We start from the raw sequence: 19,627 nt of genomic DNA on the forward strand, positions 1-19,627 counted from the left end.
GTCTCTGCCTTTAATAACCTTGAAATAAGTTGACATAATGTTTTCTATCACTAATATATGCTGCAGCTGGATTTACGGAAGTACAAGGTTGCCTAAGAAGTCTTAAAGCTGTTTATCCCCAAACAAGGTCTGATGTTTCAGAACATGACAAAGTGGGGGTGCTCCACGGTCTCGCCCTGCACGGGCAGGGCTGCGCCTCAGAACTGCTGGATGTGTCAGAGGGGAAATCAGAGACACGTTCAACGTCTGCCTGCAACCGAAAGTTTTTTAAAACTTTTAGCAGAAGCAAGGATCTGTAGGGAACATTCATACTCTTTTAGGTTCGCTGTTACCAACAAGCCCTCTCTTCCAGCTCTCTCCTCAGTGTTTCACACCCACAAGCCACAACGTTTTGTTTACCACAACCCGACAGTATTCGTGGAGTGGCCGTGAACAGAGCCGGGAGGCGATAAAAGGCGACGAGGGACGCAGATGAAAGAAGAAAAAGCCGTCGGCAAAGCCCAGCCCGAGCGTCCTGCCTCCCCGCTGCCCTCCGGCCCGGGTCTCACCGCGGCTGCTGCCAGGCCTTCGCCCTGTTTGCCCTCAGCCCGGGCACTACTTTTCTGTTCCGCCCGATGCCCGGGCTCTGGCTCTCCATCCTGGGGACGGGGGGTGGGCACGGGGGGGGACGGACGGACGGGCGGGCGGGCAGGCAGGCAGGCAGGCAGACAGACCGACCGACAGGCCAGCTCAGCCCGCAGCAGCCTCAGTGACAGGCGTCGCCTGAGGCCCAAGCGCGGCGCTCCGCGACCATTGCCCCGCTGCCCGCGCGCGACGCGGTCGTTGCCCCAAGACCGTTAGGGGGCGCTGGGGAGACCAACGGGCCGCGCGGCGCGGGCGGCCAAAATGGCGGCGTTGGGTGCGGACCGCGCTGCGGCGTGGTAGGGCCCCCGGTCCTCCGCTCGCCGCGGGCCGGGCAGCGGAGCGGGTGCGGCTGGTGGTGCGTGGAGATACCCGACTCGTTCGGGGGCAGGGGCTGAGGGGTCGCTCGGGGCTCGCTTTTAGCGCGTGGCGGCCTCGGTGCTGGGGGAGGGGCGGTTGAAGCGCGGCGGGGCGTTCGCTCGGGGCGCGGCGCTGAGGAGAGCGCCGCGTTTGCCGCCCGCGGGGGGAGCGGGGCCGGCGCGCGGGACGGGACGGGGAGACGGCGTTGTTCCTCCATGCCGCCGCCCCCCCCCCGTTTCTGGCGGCTGCGGTGAGTCAGCGTCGGCCTCCGCCCCCCCCCTCCCCCGCGGTGACTCGGCAGCGCCGCCGCTCCTGGTCATGCTCAGGCATGTCGGGCCGCGGCCGGCGGAGGAGCTAAGCCCCGACTTGCCTCCTCTTGGCAGCGCTATATAAGGCCATCCCCGGCCCGGCCTGACACAGCTGAGATACTTGCTGCCGGAGTCCGGCGTGTGGGTGAGTGGGTACCGCCGAGGTTGTGGAGAGTGGCCCTGCGCCCGCCCCGGGATCTCTCTGTGCGGGGGGGGAACCCGGGTTGTGTAGCTGTGTTACACGTTTTGAGGTTGTCCTCCCCTTAACTGCAGGCAAATGTGCAATACCAAGATGTCCTCCCTTACGGATGCCTCTTCTGTCACCGCTTCGGAGCAAGAGGCGCTGGTCAGTAGCTCTGTTGGACGCGCAAGTTTTTCGTGTTTTTTGCAGAGTTTCTATCTGCTGCTTTCCTCAGCCAGCGATGGTTAGAGAAAAGCCAGGAAATCCGGTGACGATGGTCTCTCTTTGATCTTGTAATTATGAAGCAAATGTTTCTCATTCGTGGTTGAGAGTTCAGGATGTTGGTTTAGGTCTAGGCTGTTTCCTGGAGACCTTTGATGGTCAGGTTGCTTTCTTTTAATTAAAAAGGATCTTATGATCCGATTTGATCATGATACGTATTTTGTGGTGAAAATTGTTAACAGCTCATAACTAAAGAGTTGTGGAAGATCTCCGTTATGGAAAATATAAGCTGTGAAATAATCTTGTCGTTACAGCTGAAGGTTTTTGAATTTGGCATTTTCACTTTATCCTCTATTGGAATTCATAAGTTGTAATAAGAGTCTTTTGTGTTTATGGCTTTGCACATCCAGGCTTTTCGTGATACAGTGACAGTTCTGTCCTGGCTTTCTATATGTTTTCCTGAGGATGGAAGCCGATGTGTTGTGTTATAACTGAGATGTGAGTTAAAAACGGCATGTGTACAATGACGGTTGAACTGCATTACTTTTTGTGGAAGGGTAAAGCTTAAAAGAGTAGACTGATAGCAGAACTTAAAAAAGCCAAGTAACGGTACAACAGACTGTTCAAAGTTGATTTCTTTTCTCTTTTTTTTTTTTTTTTTAAATCATCATAATGTGACGTTGCCATCTGCTGTCAGGTCTGCGTGGCAGAACTTCATACTTGCAGGAGTCAGGGGGAGAGGGCTGAGGAGTAGAAGGATTCGAACCCATGAGTTTAGTTGTGGATTCAGACATCTGAAACTGTGCTTTGCCTTCCTATGGTCAGCTGTCATTAGTAGCTTAATAAGTTAACTGCTTGCTTCCTTTATGAAACTGTAATATATGCTGCGTGCTGTAAATAATTCAGCACTTAGGAAGGGGTGAATAGACATCTAACGTTGTCCACAAGCTTGTTTATTGTTTTCATTGTGTGTGATTCTTGCAACTACTATCTTGTTAATGCACTAAAACTTAACATTTGTTTTAGCAGATATTTGAAGTGGAATGTAGGGAAGTTTTACCCCCTTCCCTTAAGCATTTATCTCAGGATACTTTATTCATGCTTTTCTATAAAATCTTTGTTTTCAATAGTGATTTTTTCTTATTTTAGGGAATATGTTAGAATAGCTAAATATTAGCCTGTTCTTAGAATGGTTATCCTATTGTTAAAGTGGCAATACTAGAAGATACTGCAGTGGGAAACATCAGTGGTTCCACAGGCATTTTCTTTGCATTTGGGGCAACTCCTGCAGCTTGTTCTCATCTTCTGCACTGGTACTGGCACAGCTGTTTGTGGAACAGTGCAGTGAATGGGATCAGAACGCTGCTCTGGCCAGAAATTTAAAAAAAAAAAAAAAAGGAGGAGGGAAAGTGGTGTTGTGGGTTGGTTGTTTTTTTGTTTTGGTGGTGTTTGTTTTTTTTTTTTTTTTAACTTTTCCCTCCTCTACCTCAGAAATTGTCATAGACTGGCTGCAGATATAACTCTGCTGGTACAGTGTGGGGGTGAGAGGCCATTGCAGAGGTAGGAGTCTTTGAAATATGATGGAAATGACAGGGTCTGCTTACCCCAGCTAAGAAAAGTCTTTAGAGGTAAAGCAGCCCAGCTGGCAAAATGCAAAATGCAAAACCGCAGCCCCACAAACTGTCAGAGGAAGAGACCAGGAAAGAGGTGGACTGGTGCTTTGCTTTGTGACTTGCAGTGTGGACCTGGCAGTCCCAGAAGTCCGTTTGCCTTCCTCCCTCCCCTTTGGGAGTTCCTATAATGACTAAAGGAGTGAAGCTGAATTTCACAGGACCCAGCCCTGTACTTGAAACCACCAAACAAATGAATTCTGTAGCTCAAATCGAGGAATCCGTATGTACCAATGCAAGATTGGGGTTTGAGCTAAGATGTACAGTGTGTGAGAAGTTTAGTATGATTGAGTTCGTGTTATTTTCTTTTTAACTTTCTAAAGTAAAAAAAAACTGGTTTTAACGTAGTTGTGTGTTTGTATATCAGGTTAATAAGAAGGAGGAAGCCAACCTGTATAAATACTGCTTTGTGTGGTAAATAATTGATGCATACTGTTTTTCTTCTTCCCCACACAGGTTAAACCAAAGCCGCTATTGTTGAAGTTGTTAAAGTTAGCTGGTGCAGAAAAGGACACTTTTACTATGAAGGAGGTGAGAACTTTTAATCACTAAAGGTAGATTACAGTGAATACAGATAGATTGTTCTTTTGTTTTGGGTGAATGGGGGGCAGTGTACTTCACAGCTTATCTAGCAGATGTTGAGACAAGGTATTGTTTTTATCCTCCTGCTGACTTGTTAGGTGGTGTTTAGCGAGTTTCTCAAAATCTGAACAAAAGTATCTGGTGGTCAGCAGAATAGCAGAGTACTTGGGGAATGATAGATGAAAATCGCAGCTCAAAGGGAATTTTAGGCAATGTGAGAAGAGCAAATCTCAATGAATTTGATGTATTTTCTCTTACACTTGAATTTGATGTATTTTCTCTTACACTTAAATTTGAAACAACAGAACCTGGGTATCTAATGTCTGTCTATGTCACTTATTTTACAGGTAATATTCTATCTTGGACAATATATTATGTCTAAACAATTATATGATGAAAAACAGCAACATATTGTACACTGTGCAAATGATCTCCTGGGGGATTTATTTGGAGTAACAAGCTTTTCAGTAAAAGAACACAGGTAAAATGGGATTCTTTTTTGAGAGTCTGGTTGTGAAATAATGGAGAGCATAATGCATATGGCCTTTTTTAACTCTCTGCATCTTCACAGATGGTAAGCTCTGTTTTATAATTACATGTAGCTAACTAGCAACATCTCTTTCTTTATCCCCATCTAAGGAGACTATATTCAATGATTTCCAGAAATCTGATAGCAATCAATCAACAAGGTAAGCTAGTGTGGGGGAGGACCTTCTGTTTTGAGAATTAGCTGTAGGGAAAATATAACTTACGTTAACGCATCTTCAGTGTAGTGATCAGATAACATTGATCTCTATAATTAGCAATTTGGCTTTACCACTACTGTCCAGAGCAATCGCAAATAGTGAATCAAAACAAACACTGTTTCTTCTCGGGAAGAAAAACAAAAATCTGAACTTTTGGAGAATTTTGTTGGACTAGAACCAGAACAAGCACAATCAGAGCTGAACGCAAAAAGGACTAAATTGAAAAATTAGTCACTTGCTTGTATTTCTTACAGATAAAGCCCTCAACACCATAAAAAGTTTTAGTATCAAAAACTAGCTTCTTGAACTTGTGCCAGCAATGAAGTCAGGGCAAATGCTTTTTATTCTTTCTGTTAGTGTTCTGTTTTAATTTTCAAAACTGAATGTGGAGTACATTTAGAACTGGTCACCCTCAGCTACATTGAGTCCTCTTTTAAAAGGTCTGTACTTAAAAATGCGGCTTTGTGGTAACTTTGTGGATAGGCACTCCATAAATGGAGAATTGTTATGTACAGTCATCTTTCCTGCAGTGTAAAAAAGCTCAATATAGCTGTAAATTTTGACTAATACAAGGAGTGAACCAGTGTAAATTGGCTTCTAAATCCATATTAAGACACCCTTTCTTTCTGGTTCTTCCTAAAGGCAAGTGTTCGGCTGCTGAAGATAGGAAACATGCTCTCCTTATTATCTCTTAATTTAAGTTTGCAAGCGTAACAGTATCTCTCAAATTCTTTTCTTGAAAGATAACTTATTAATTCAGCATCTGTCTGGTAGTAAGCATATTTAAGGAACAACAGGTAATTTTTCTTCTATTTAATGTCTTTTTATAATTCAGTGTTCCTGTAAGATGATAGCTAGTAAAATACAGTTTGGAGAAGAAGAAGTGTAAAATATTTCCTGCCTATATTCTTTCATATCTGCAGAATCCCAGCTAATGCACAGCCTTCATTTGAAGGCATTTATAATAAAGGTCTAAGCTACTTTGCGGTTGAGATTTCTTCCTCCTCCCCACTTTCCTACTTCAGTAATGTTACAGGGAAAGTGCTGCACACACCTGAAAAGCAAAGGAACAGGGTTGTTTTTTTCCATTGTTGCAAAGTATCTGGATTTTAAGTTCTGTTTAGAATTTACTTTGTAAATGCTGTGAGCAGTTAACTTCTCTCCCTTACTTTTATTCTAATGTTTTTGAGCCTGAAATTGACTTTTTCTGCTGTGCTGTATTATGGGGTTTTGGTTTGGTTTCAGACTCTACGCCTGCTGGGGCACCTGAGGATGATGCCAGATTTCAGCTTGAAGAAGAAAGTGTTCTTAAGGTGATTTTTTTTTTTTTTTTTTTTAAAATAAACGTTCCGAGATGTAATGTAAATTCTATTTAGTTTTGCATTATAGTGTCAATGATTTAGATGCAGTTAGTTGATTCTAGTCTTTTACCTCATATTCATGCTCAGGCTTACTCAGCATTTCTGTTTACCAGGAATCTATGCAAGAGTTAGAAGAGAAGCAGACTTCATCTAACGTGACTTCCCGACCAACGACGTCCTCTAGGAGGAGAACACACAGTGAATCTGGTATGTGCAGATTTGTGATGCAGAGCTTTAAGTAGCATGGCCACTTAGGAAAAAAAAGTACTTTCTATTGCCTTACTGACTTTAAAGATGCTGACAAATACCATTCATTTTTCTCTGCTTATCTAAACCAAAACATTCAGTCTGGAAGAAATACATGATTCCTTGCATTGCTTCACTTTTGGATCTTTAGAACTGGTAGTAAGATGATGGAATAACTTGTTCCACAGATCTGTTAAGTTCATTCACATCAGCAGGAGTTAATCAGTTGTGTTATCTTCATGATGAGAACACTTTTGTTTTGTAATGGACTGATGTAGTCAAGTTCATTTCAGTTCCCTCTGTAGACAGCCACAAATTTAGGTTTTGTTTGCTCTCTATAACCAGTTTTCATTGGATTTCAACTGGTGGCGGACGTCCATGTCTGATAGTAATGTGGGATGATTTTGGATATGTTTAGGTACCTGACCATTGATTAAGCACTTTTAAGTGACCATTTACTGTGGTTATTCAGTAATTACTGGCAAATATATTTTCAAAATGTGGAATGTTTCTTCCAGTAATTAGCAAGTAACAAGCTGGTCAGCATAAACCTGAATAACTTAAGTTTCACAATGGAAGTGTTCTCTACAGTTCTACTTACATACTATTCTGTGGAATTTCTTACATTACTTTATTCCATCACTTACTTCTGTTACCTCATGACTTGGTGGTTGTAATTACTTGGGCAGTGATAACCTTCTGTTGCTGCATAGAACTTCCTTTTCTTCAGTTGCTCAGGAACATTTTTCAATTCCTCAGCTTTTGTGTAGTATCTCTTTTGTGTTCATCATAGGCCACTGTTATGTTAGTCAGTCCAAAAACTGTGCTGCGTTGCTGAGCGGTTTGCACTAAATTAAAAGAACGTTTTAATGTTGTAACAAAAACTGGTGAAAGGATGGAAAGTCTTGGTTAATCATCATAACCTGTAATATTTAGGCACGACCCAGAGCACATAAGGTCCTGTGTTGTGCTTACTTATTGTAGGTTTGATTATTAACTCTTGTCTTTGCATCCGTTTATTAGTTTGTTACAACCTTAAAAGTTCTTTTAATATAGTGTTTTTATATACACTTTTTTTCTAATTTATAGGAAATCTTCCTTTTAAACAACTATTCTTGTTAAATTGGGATGGTAGCGGCTCCTTTGGAGCCGCTTATATAGTGTATAGAAACCTTGTGGTGATACAGTATCAGTACAGCATGGAGCCATGACAACTAAATGAGGACAACGTTGGACAGGAGCAACCCTTGGGCCTGGGGGCACCAAATTTGGTGGGGCTCTCAGGGCGAAAAAAGAAAAGAGAGGGGCTGAGCCAAGAAGCACCAAGGGAAAGTAAGAGAAGTCTCAAAGTATGTACAAGTGTTTTGTTCTCTTTTCTTTTACAATGAAAGATTCAAGACTTGAAGACTCGTGGATTGTCAGAGTGTGTTTTGCAAGGCAAGGGAGAAGCTGGGCAATAGAGAGTGGGTGTACAAGGCACCCATAGGGGGGCAGCAGGCTCTTACCAAGGTCTGTTGAACTGAGTTATCAGGCCTCTTGGGGAGTTTTCACTCTGCTGCACTTTACATACTGACTTTGCAATGCCTTTTTTAATAAAATTGTTTCTTACCAAACACTCTAAAAGTCAGCGGAGCTGAATTTTGACTTGCCTACCCCTAAAATGCTGTCCCCCTACTCCTTATGCTGCTGTAGGTGGTTTTTCAAAACATGATGTATTTAAAAAGCACAGCTTAAAGCAATGCTTTCAAAGTTTGATTTTTTTTTTTTACATTGTATGCCTTGAAGATTTTCTTGCTAGTGTGTGGTGAAAGTCGTAACGGTTTGTCACAAAAATCCCGAGGAGTAAATACAATTATGTATAGTACAACTATTAACTGATAAGTTTGTTGAGGTATCTGAAACTTGAACCTGAACTTACCTTGCTTAGATCCTTTGTATGCATGTGATGTGGGAACTAGTTGCTCTGTCTCCCTGCAAATTCTGGGATGGATTAAGCAGCCCTCTTAAAGTGCCTTTCTGTCTACTGACTGTAGAGGGAGCTAGGACAATTAAGATCCTAACGGTATTCCTTAAAATTGGGAGGGGTTTAAGGTATCATGTGTGAAGTGGAGTAAAAATGCTTCCGAATTTGCAATTATTTCCTGCATGCGGAGACTGCCATTTACAAGCTGTACTGATGGGTTAAGTGGGGAAGCCAGCCCTTGAAATACTGGTTTCAGGAATGTTTCATGCTTTTCATGTTTCTCAGTGTTACTGTGTCTTGTTCAAACAAGTTTTTGGTGCCTTTATTCTTTCCCCATAAACTAATACTGAATGACTTTATTTTCCTTAAATTCCTATATAAGTAAATTATATTTTAAGCTTCTGTTAAGAATAATTAAAACTGCACATTGCATAGATGTTTTTGGAGTAATAAAAATTCTTGAATGTACCCAGAAGAAAATTCTTCAGATGATCTGCATAGTGACAGAAGAAAACGACACAAGTCAGACAGCATTTCATTGACGTTTGATGAAAGTCTCTCATGGTGTGTAGTCAGTGGTCTGTGCCGTGAAAGAAGCAATAGCAGTGATTCAACAGATTCTCTTTCCATTCCTGTAAGTTAATTTTTTTTTGTGGTACAAATTTTGCAGATACTATGAATGCAAATATGCATCTTAAAACATCATGTTCTTAATTCAAAACAGCAATGCCTTCAGTGGTGTCTGAGGAAAGAAAAGGGGCTGTGTCAGTGGAGTGGAGTCTTTCATAGATCTGCTGACAAAGTTGAAGTGAAATTTTTTAAAATATTAACTTTGAATATTCTTTAAAAAACAGATTCTTACTGCTTGGCACAGTATTGAAAAAATGTCAGATACACTTTGTGTTTTAGAATAAGTATTTCTTAGAATGCTAGAAGAAGCAAGCAGTCACAGACATTCCATAATTCAGAATGGTTGGTAGTTCCAGTACAGCTTCAGTAGCTGTACATAGTGGTGCCCTGATGATATGCTGTATTTGTTTTCCAAACCTTTACCCCTTTTTTTTTTAATTATTATTGTTGTTTTCAGCAAACACTAAGGCAAATTATCTGTGGTTAGGTTAAGTCCTGAAGAGCTAAACTGACAGTATTCGTAGTCTCATGCTGTATTCTGAATTGACAATACTAATGCCACTATCCTCACTCTTGCTATTTTATAATTGTTTAGCCACTGCCTCAAATTAAGGTTAACAAGTTTGATGATAATAGAGAATTTAAAGACATGTAGCCAAAAGACAGCATCTTCTTGCAGCTGTTCTTTTTAGGAGAGGCTTTGTGAAATAGTAGCTGCAGTCTTCAAGCTGGCTGTAGGTTGACTGCAGCCTCTTACTGCAGAGCCAGCAAAAGGCTTTCACATCTTGCTTATTTTTACCTACCTATAATTCATTTGTCTCATAAAAGATATTCTATCTATCAGCAGCTGGTCTCATTTCTTCCATAGCTAATTCAACTGAGCAGTTTGGTTTTATCTTACAAGCTATCTTAACAGTAATTGTTGTGGATATGGACTGGTGAGGTTGAATGTGTACTTTTGTCTTTTTTTTCAGGATCTCGATGCCAGCTCATTGAGCGAAAACTCTGATTGGTTTGACCACAGTTCTGTTTCAGACCAGTTCAGTGTAGAGTTTGAAGTTGAGTCTATTTATTCAGAAGATTATAGCCATAATGAAGAAGGACAGGAGCTCACAGATGAAGATGATGAGGTACATACTTGGTTTGGTTGTTTTTTTTTTTTTTTTTCTTCACTGAGTGAGGTGAGAGGGGGAAGGAAACTTGCAGGAATACTTTGTTGAGATTGCACCAAGAAGAAGCAACTCTTCAGGTTTATTTCAGGACTGCATGTGTTCTGTTACAAACTGCACCCAGTCGTTCATTAAATCAAATTACCAGGCAGTAACCAGAATGGTGCTAAGGCTTTCTGCAGGCTCTGAAACAGACTCTTGACAATCTAGAAAAGTCTCTCTCTTTAACTTCACTTACTAGCCATTGCAGTCAATGGCAGCATGTGTACTTGAGTGTATTTCTACATTTTTAATTATAGAAGTATGTGTCGAACTTTCACCGTACTCTTGATACTGAATGAAAACTTCCCTAGTAACTCTTTGCAAAGGGATATTTCTGAATCATTTGCCTCCATGAATATAAATGTTTCATAGAGAGGCTGGAACACAATTTTAGAAATCTTTATTAGGAGGCAAGAAGACAGTAAGATTCTCACTACCATAATTTTCAAGAGATCTGGAATGTCAGGAGTGAAGTGGGCATTTTTTTTTTATGGGTTAGTTTTCTGTTGACAGAAATAGGCAGAATTCACCAGGGACATACATGATTGTGATACTTGAGGAGCTGAATGGGACTGACTGTACTGATGTACACCGGGTTATAGTGCTGCGGAGCTGCACCCTGAGATAAGGCAGTGACTTGGAGGAAGAAAGGATTGAGGTGTGTCCCTGCTCCCAACAGCAGTCTTGAGAATTGCAGAATGGTTGAGGTTGGAAGGGGCCTCTGGAGGTCATCTTATCCGACTCCCCTGACTCAAGCAGAGCTGATTGCCCATGGCCATGCCCAGACGACTTTTGAGTATCTTCAAGGCTGGAGACTCCACAGCTGCTCAGGGCAACCTGTGCCAGTGCTTGGTCACCCTCACAGTAAAAAAAAAAAAAAGTCTGATGTTCAGACAGAGCCTCCTGTGTTTTAATTTGTGTCAGTTGCCTCTTGTCCTGATGCTGGATGCCACTGAAATGAGCTGGGCTCTGTCTTCTGTACGCACTTTCAGGTATTTATAAACATTGATAAGATCCTCTTGGGCCTTCTCTTCTCCAGGCTGAACGGTCCCAGCTCTCTCAGCCTTTCTTTCCTCATGTGAGAGCTCCTCCAGTCCCTTAATCATTTTAGTGGCCCTTTGCTGGACTCTCTCCAGTAGCTCCATATCTCTCATGTACTGGGAAGCCCAGAACTGGACACAGTGCTCCAGGTGTGGCCTCACCAGTGCTGAGCGGAGGGGAAGGATCGCCTCCAGACTGGAAAGTGGTACCTTCTATCTGTCTAGTCTACTTTTTTCTTCAAATGGTCTGTTACAAGTGTGAACAGAATTCTTTTCCCCCAAACCAGTCATCAGATTTTTTAGTTACTTGCTAACATAAATTAAAATATACATGCTGCTTACTACATTTGATTAAAAGTCTATCAGAAAAATCTGTTGGATTAAAAACCTATCAAACTTACAATTGAATGCGAAAAACCAATTACATCAATACTTTTTAAATTTTTTTTTTATTATTTAAACCAGGTATATCAGCTGACTATTTACCAGGATGAAGATAGTGATGCTGATTCATTTGATGAAGATCCAGAGATTTCTCTAGCTGTGAGTAAAAACTTGACTGGCAAAGTATCGTAAATTGGGTGAACTGACAGAGCAGGTCAAGGAGTATAGATGAATTCTATTGCTACCAGTGATTTTTTTTTTTTAAATTAAATCAACTCTTTCTTATATGTTTGAAGATTCCAAGACGATAGTTTAATTACTGAACATGTGATTATTAAGGAACCTTGTTGTGTTGGTTTTTTTATTTTATTTTAAAAGTAAGCTTCCTAATCCATTAAAAAAACCCCACACTAACTTACAGTTTCGCTGACTTAATGGAAGAAAATTATTTGGAGCCTAAACCTGACACAAAATGCAAAAAAAAAAAGTCATGTATATTTTAAAAACTTCCTATAAATCATAATATCTAGTTTTATTGTCCAACCTGAATGAAAGAATCGGTAGCATACAGATGTGAAGGCAAACCTGTGTTCAGAACAGCACTGCAAAATTAATAAGACTTTGAGGCTTTTTCTAGATTGTGTGAGACCATTCTTGAAGTGTGGAAAGAAATTGAGGGATTTGAGGCAAAGTATGTAGACATGTGCAAAAAAGCACACACTAGAATTAAAAAGCGGTGTATCTTTTTATTTATACTTGCTTTTCATAGTTGAAGCTTGAATAAAGCTGTTGTCCAAAACTCTTAAAGTGTTCCAGTCCCTTGATGGTCTGCGGGACTGAGAGATTTGACTATGGTGTCAAACACAGGGCTAGCCACCATCTAAAAACATGGCACTGCTTATGTGTGGAAAAATAGGTCAGTACATTATTTTTAGGAATGAAAATTGGTCTCTGAAGCTTTTGATGTCACTAATGTTATTTAGGACTCAAACCAAAACGTGCTTCAAAACTTCTAAATAAGTTTTGGGTCGTTTTTTGTTTTCATTCACCATACGGCATGGATTAATTATAAGAATGTTCTGTGTCCTTAAAACAAAGCGTGTTTTTAATGAGATAGTATTTTCAGTGTAGTGTATGGAGTAACCTCTGAGACAGCAGTGCAGTACTTTTTTTTTTTAATGGCCAATGTTTTCTACTCTGTAGTACTACTGTGTCAGAGTGCCCTCACCTGGCCATTGTGCACACCGACAGCTTAACATCCCACAGCTTAAATGTCCCATCAGTCTTGAATAGTTTCCACTTCAGAAGTCTATTGTTGAAAATAATGGGAATGATGACCATTTTGTCAGAAGTTTTTCATGAGGTTCCCTGAAGACTTTTGTGATCTGGTTTCTGGTTTGCCTAAGACATGATAAATCATATTGTTCTACCTCCTTTTTATTTCACAAATGTACTGCAAGAAGTAGTTAAAGTCTTTTAAAAATCAGACTGTTTTCTTCTAGAACCATAAAATGGGACAAAACACTAAATGGAATTTTTAAATTGTAAACAAGTCGATAGCTCAAGATAACTATTATTTTGCAGTAATAAATTGTTTATAAACTGTGAATACTTCAGTTGTAAGTGTTCCAAGTGGCTTAAGCTGTTCCAACCTTTAATTCACTAAAGGATTATTGGAAGTGTCCTGAATGTAGCGAAATGAATCCTCCACTGCCACGACATTGCCACAGGTGCTGGGCCCTTCGTGAGGACTGGCTTCCAGATGAAAAGAGTGATAAATTGGAAAAGAGCAAATCAGAAAGTTCCTTACCCCTAGAGTCTGAAGAAGGTTTTGATGTTCCTGACTGCAAGAAAGTGAAAATGATTGAAGATAAAGAACCAGCTGTAGAGGAGAATGAGGATAAAGCAGTACAAATGTCCGAGTCCCAGGAAAGTGAAGATTATTCTCAGCCATCGACATCGAGCAGCATGTTTTGTAGCAGTCAGGAGGACTATAAAGAACCTGAGAAGAGAGAAATGCAAGACAAAGAGGAAAGCGTGGAATCCAGCCTGCCTGTTACCAGCATAGAGCCCTGTGTCATATGTCAGAGCAGACCTAAAAATGGCTGCATAGTGCATGGCAAAACAGGACACCTCATGTCGTGTTTTACGTGCGCGAGAAAACTGAAGAAGAGGAACAAGCCCTGTCCGGTGTGCAGACAGCCCATACAAATGATCGTACTAACTTATTTTAGTTAAATGGATGTTGACTGGAAAGCAGCAACTTCATAAACTGGTTCAGAGAGTAAGAAACTATTTTTGTATGCTTATTGGAAAATTAATATTTTGGGACTCCTTACGTTTGCTAAGAAAAGTAATTGCTGAAATAAATGCACTGAAGTTGTTGGGAGGTCAGCCTAATACTCGTAAGCCAGCTTGAAGGTTTTAAATTCTTCTCAATAGAAATAACCAATTCCTGTAAACTGCCTGCCTCTCCAAGTGTTTTATGTTCCATACAAGTTAGTGACATTTGTTTTACTGGATTAAATACACACATAGAAGATTCTCCTGATTCCCAGTATCTGTTGTCTGGTGAAGACACCAGGCTCAATCAGAACCCTCTGAATAAGTCAATAAAATAAATTAAATAGAATCTTGTCTCCCTCATTCCCAAAACTTAAATTCCTACAAGTATAACCAAATTATGGGGGAGATCTTACCAGGAAGTGGGGGAAGATGTGATAGGAAATCATTTAAGGTTTTGGAAATGGAAAAGGCCGTTGTATGTCCTTCATAGTGTGCATTGTAAACTTCAGGGCTGTGTGCGTCCTGAGAAGTCATTGATCACAGTTCAGTCTTACAGTTCTCTCTTAAATATCCTGAGAAACTGGCTTTTAAAATGCTTTGTGGGTTTGGAGGCCTGTACTAACAGGCAAGCTAAATGAAGGAGACACTATGTAATATCAAGTCAGGCAATATTAAGGGACAATCATATTCTTTTTCTGCACTTGTTTTTGACTTCAGCAGTATAGCATGCAGCTTGATCACTACATCCACTTGAACAAAAATTGTAAGGAAAAAAAAAAAGACCACCTCCATCTGCAGAAACAAATAAGCTGTGTAGTTCTAGTTCACATAGACATTCTTTAAATTCAGTAGTCTCGCCAGCTTATGCTGTTCTAATCTGTATCGCAAGAATTCAGCAATGCTGTTGCAAAGTGTTTGGCCAACTCAAAATGGTCTCATTGGACCTCTCTCCATTACTGCTTTTAGCTCTTGTCTCCTCACTGTACTTTGTCAAAAACTTTGAGAAACTTAACAGTTCCTTTATTAAGGAGTCTACTAACTGACTCACTTCTGTGGTGTGTTCGGAGTAGGTTGTGCGAGTGTATTTTGGTAAGCTCAGGTATCTTCAGGATATAGTTGGATTACTCATCTGAGCTGTTTTTCAGATGAACAGTTTCTGTACCAGTGGCTTGTATTTATTCTTTTGGAAAACTAGATTACAAGAGGAATTGTATGTTTTTAGCACCTTTTAATTTTACAGGTAGTTGCTGATCATCCACCCAACAGAGAACAGCAAATAAGGAGTTTCAGTGTCAGGGGAATGCCAAGAATGGGATTGTAGCCCAATGTGCCTAAATGCTGGGATTGTGCTGGGTTACCATCCTGCAGGCCAAGGCTGAACAGCTCGCTTAACAACATCAGCACAAAACTGGTGATGCCTGTGTGCTAGCACAAAGACTTCTGCTGCTCTAATTACCTTCAGGTCAGAGCTGAAATAGTTATTCTCTTATAAAGGGTATGTAAACCAGGGCTGCCGACACCTGGAACAGAAGGAAGTACCTAGGACAAGGACATAAAGCTGTACAGGAGAGACTCGGTAAACCCTTGGTTGTTACTTGCCTGCAAAGAAATAACTTCATAGGTGAGGACTTAATCACCAGGATCAGTCTTGATTTGTTCGTACATTTGAGCTAACTTTTGAAAAATACTGCTAAAAGATACTGGTATCTCTGAAGTTTTACCATAATTCATTTTAACTAAACAAAATGTAAAGCCCAGTTGTATGCATTTCTTCAAATTCTTGCATGCAAATTTCTTGCCCCTTGCAATTTGTAAAGCAGGTAGCTGGAAGTTCTTGAAGTTCTTTGGTCAGCAGTAGCCTTTCATGGGGTTTGATAGTTACTTCAGCCTGAGATAGAGAAGTCCTGTAGGCAGATTGTTAATTTTTTTAAGTAGAGATGCTTCTAATAGATGGTTACCTGCCTTAATTCACACTGCTTCCTATTTATTTTTCTTAATTTTTGATTTGATAAACTTAAGTGCAGTGAAGCTTGCAGAGGCTCATCCATTGCACCTGCAGGTCAGAACCAAATAGCGGTCACATCATGGTCTGGAATCTGCAGCTGAGAGAGTTGTAGATGTGCATGTTCAGGAGAAGCATTGACAGCACGGGGACTGTGCTTAAAAAGCTTCGTCCCTTACATCATCTCCTGTGTCTTACACTTTTTCAGTGCAATACCTTCTGTGCAGTCACTGGGATGGCTGTGTAACTGCAGGCCTGGGAGGGTAGCTGTTCTTACCTAGTTCCTGCGGGATCAGATTGTACTATCCTGCTCTTGGCATTCTCTTCTGCTCCCCTTAAGTGGGCTCCATATTTAGAAGAAAAAAATAATTCAAAGGCAGGTATGGTCAGAGTGATGATCCTTGCTGTTCGCAACCACTCAGCTTTGGAATTTTTCTTCAAAACCAATTTAATCTCCTACTAATGCTTTATACTTTGGCAAAAGATAAAGTGAGAGCATACAGCATAATGAATTTTCCTTTTTATGATCTAAGATTGTACTTCCCTGGCATGTCTTCTGTGGTGGAGGACAGCCCTGGAAATACCCTCCACTCCGTCGAATGCTGAGGAGATGGGTAATTTTGACTTCTGCATCTACAGCCAAACCACTGTGTCAGAGGGAATCTTTTGTTTGGAATTACATTTTCTGGATTAATATTACTTTTAATGACTTCTGGTAAAACTTTAGGGGGTTTTGTCTGTCTGTTTCTTTGGTTTTTTTTTTTCCCCAAAGCATGCCTTACAAGTAAGTGAACGATGAGCATTGGTGTCTATTCCAGCTCCTGTGGGGCAAGGCTGGCAGGCAGCACACCTGCGGGGCGCGGGCGTACGTGACGCTGTGGCCCTGGGCCCACCAGGCTGAAATCCTTGGGTCTGCCTCCGCACGTGGTGACCAGCCTGCCGTTCATCACCCTCTTTGTTCTGGCCTTTAAACGCATTTCTGGCCTTGGGTAGCGGCATGAGAGTTGGTAAAATTTTAGCACAAAAGGTAACAATTGCTCTTATTTGATAAGGTCTTTGAGATCCCTATTTAATATCATACGCATTTTAATGTTTAATTTATTGCAGTTTGTAAATATTCTTGTGCTTACAGTTAGCATTTTTGAGCTTTAATTTATTGAATTAGTCTATTGGTACGTGTGTAGATACATAAATATACATATTTAGTAAATCAGTCACAAAAATATTTAAGAAATTGTAGCATTAAAGAGAAATGTTCAGATTCAGAGGGGCATAGGAAGATTTATGGCTTTGTTTCCTTTTTTCCGTCCCTTAAAACAAGTTCTGCATTGAATCTGAACAGCGTTTATTAAATAGAGATGGAGGCTGGTGCGACATTAACAGAGTTGAAAATACTTTGATGCTGTTTTCCTTTGGAACACTTTTGCATCTCTGAGAACAGTAGAGAAGCTGCTCACTGCTTCGTTGTGCTGATAATGTGGGAGGTGATGGCCTGGGAGATGCAGGAGGGGAGGTGTCAGAGTGAATGGCGGGGGGGAACTGCTGTCACCTTTGAACGTGTGACCCAGAAAGGTGAAGGCATGGCCAGATGCTGCAAAATGTGACAGGACACAATTTTCACTGTCTTAGCCTGGTCCTTTGTGCACTTCAGGTTAGACAGTAGTTACGTACAAAAGCTACAAGAACTCCCATTTATGCTTTTTTATAAAGCACAATAACGCCACGTTTTGATTAAATATGACTTTTTCCACTATGTAGCTGCTTACTAGTATTGACGTTCAATTCGTGATCCAAGGAGGCAAAGTGCACCGTGCAGTACTCGAGGCAGGTGGCAAAATGGCTTTGTTTCAGGGTCTGACGCTTCTCCAAAAGGCCAGAAGTGCTGAATATTAAAATATTTGAGAACCTTTAATACTGCGTCTTCTCTTAAGATTTATTAGTTATGAAGTCTGCTACTTTTGTCCTTCAAAAAACTTGTGCAGCTGAAACAAGTAGCTGCATTGCTGATGACATTGAATATTCATGCTGCAAAGAGGATGTGTTTTGATGAGCAGCACCCCTTGAACGTTGGTTGGTAGTGTTACCAGCAAGTGCGCAGGAAGAAGTATGTGCTGCACAGGGGGCTGTGGCTGCCACTCCAGTTAGCGGGTTGATTCGGGAAGGGTACAAGCACTACAAAATCTTCACTGATGAAAAGCGTTACGTTTCTTCTGACACCGTGGTACAACTTTTTCACTGAGTTCTGTTTGCTGTAAACTTGTTTGCTCAGGGAGGTTGTGGATGCCCCCTCCCTGGCAGCGTTCAAGGCCCGGTTGGATGGGGCTTTGGGCAACCTGGTCTAGTGGAGGGTGTCCCTGCCCATGGCAGCGGGGTTGGAACTAGATGGTCTTTGAGGTCCCTTCCAACCCAAACCATTCTGCGATTCTGTGATTGTTTAAATGTCACCATCTCTGAAATGTCTGTGTGGGTACAAAGCTGTGCAAGGCTTCAGGCAGGTTTTTCCCCCTTAAGCACCAACATGAGGGAAAAACAATTTCTTGTCCTTGCAGAAAGCGTCAGCAAGAATAACTGTTTCAGAAAATTGTGGTTTACGGAATAGAGATTAGAAAATTATTAGAAGCATAATGAAACTCCGTAAACTGAAATGAATAAATGGGATTAATATGGGGTGAAGAACTTCTCCCCATCTTAATCTAAAGCTGTTGTTGTATTGGGGCGTAACTTTAGAACTAAGAGTTTGTAATTTTACAGCAGTTAACTTATTCAGCCTGTTAACTTGCCATGCGTACGGTGGGGCAGCAGTTATCCCAGGAAGATACGACATTTTGTTGGGCAACACTCGGCCTAAAAAGGGACATTTGCTGTTGTGGTGCTTCCCTGTGGGAAAGAGCACTTTTTGTCAGAGCACCGGCTCTCCCGGCCGGCAGGTGCACGTCTGCTCCGGGGATCACCTCCCCACTGACTGAACTTTTCCACTCATCCGTGCCCGAGTCCACGCCTTGCCTTGAGATACGTGTTGTTTAAAAGTTGCACAAGCAATGTAAAGCAAAAAAACCACCACACCCACCCAAAAAAAAGCTGGGCTTAAGGTTTCTTTTAATAATGAATTGCACTTACTGAACTTGAAAAATGGTTGCTTTTAGCTAATGTGTTTTTAATTTAGCACAGATGTGCTGAAAGCTTCAAGTGAATGCCTCTCTGTAGTGTGTGTTTTTGTGTGTTTGTGTGTATATATATATTCTACATGTAAAATTTGATGATGATACTTTTAAAAAGTGTTTTATCCCCTTTTGAGTAGATGTTGCTGTAACTTAACAGCCTGTTAAAGGGCAGGTCTGGGTTTTGCGCTAAATTAATGGCTGTCAACATGACGATTCCATAATTCCTAAAATACCAAATAGCTTTTCAGAAAGCAGAGTCTTACGTTGTTGTCTGACTACATGTAGCTGAATGACTATTAAAAAGACTAGTTTATAGTAAATTTAAGGAACTATGCAATTTTGCCACTAGTCCTAGGTGAACACGCTTTCAGGAACTTGGCATGGTGCGTACCCTCTAGCTACCTAGCACACGTACTACCGCAGTCAGTAACCACTGAACTAATGCAAATACCCACTCCAATTGCAGAGTATAGAGCCATTTGTGAGAAGAATTTTCATGTGTATTGTGTCTTTTGGTTTCCAGTTTTCCCTTCTCTAAGGCAATTAAATACCATGTTCCATTTAAATGCTTCAAATAAAAATTTGTTTATATACTCCGTGGTGCTCTCTTTTCATGTCAGTCACGTGATTGTTACATGTTCTGGTGGTACTTG

At 41.2% G+C, this 19,627-nt stretch overlaps 1 protein-coding gene across 9 annotated transcripts; it reads left to right on the forward strand.

Moving 5' to 3' along the window:
* Positions 1-842: 842 nt before the first annotated feature.
* Positions 843-19,570, forward strand: MDM2 (MDM2 proto-oncogene). 9 transcript variants are annotated; one of them, XM_075746324.1, is made up of 12 exons: positions 943-979; positions 1,365-1,434; positions 1,563-1,635; positions 3,819-3,893; positions 4,292-4,425; positions 4,584-4,633; positions 5,936-6,003; positions 6,165-6,258; positions 8,734-8,894; positions 9,865-10,020; positions 11,607-11,684; positions 13,194-14,157. In XM_075746324.1, the coding sequence occupies exons 3-12, from the start codon at positions 1,567-1,569 to the stop codon at positions 13,761-13,763; spliced, it is 1,455 nt and encodes a 484-aa protein (XP_075602439.1). In that variant the 5' UTR covers positions 943-979; positions 1,365-1,434; positions 1,563-1,566; the 3' UTR covers positions 13,764-14,157. The 9 variants fall into 9 exon arrangements, with proteins under 9 accessions (XP_075602473.1, XP_075602457.1, XP_075602448.1 ...); XM_075746358.1 differs by lacking the exon at positions 1,365-1,434 and having other exon boundaries at positions 843-979; XM_075746342.1 differs by lacking the exon at positions 1,365-1,434 and having other exon boundaries at positions 857-979; positions 8,737-8,894; positions 13,194-19,570.
* Positions 19,571-19,627: the final 57 nt, after the last annotated feature.

The sequence above is a fragment of the Balearica regulorum genome, chromosome 1 (assembly GCF_011004875.1).
Source record: "Balearica regulorum gibbericeps isolate bBalReg1 chromosome 1, bBalReg1.pri, whole genome shotgun sequence".
In the NCBI taxonomy this organism is placed as follows: domain Eukaryota; kingdom Metazoa; phylum Chordata; class Aves; order Gruiformes; family Gruidae; genus Balearica; species Balearica regulorum.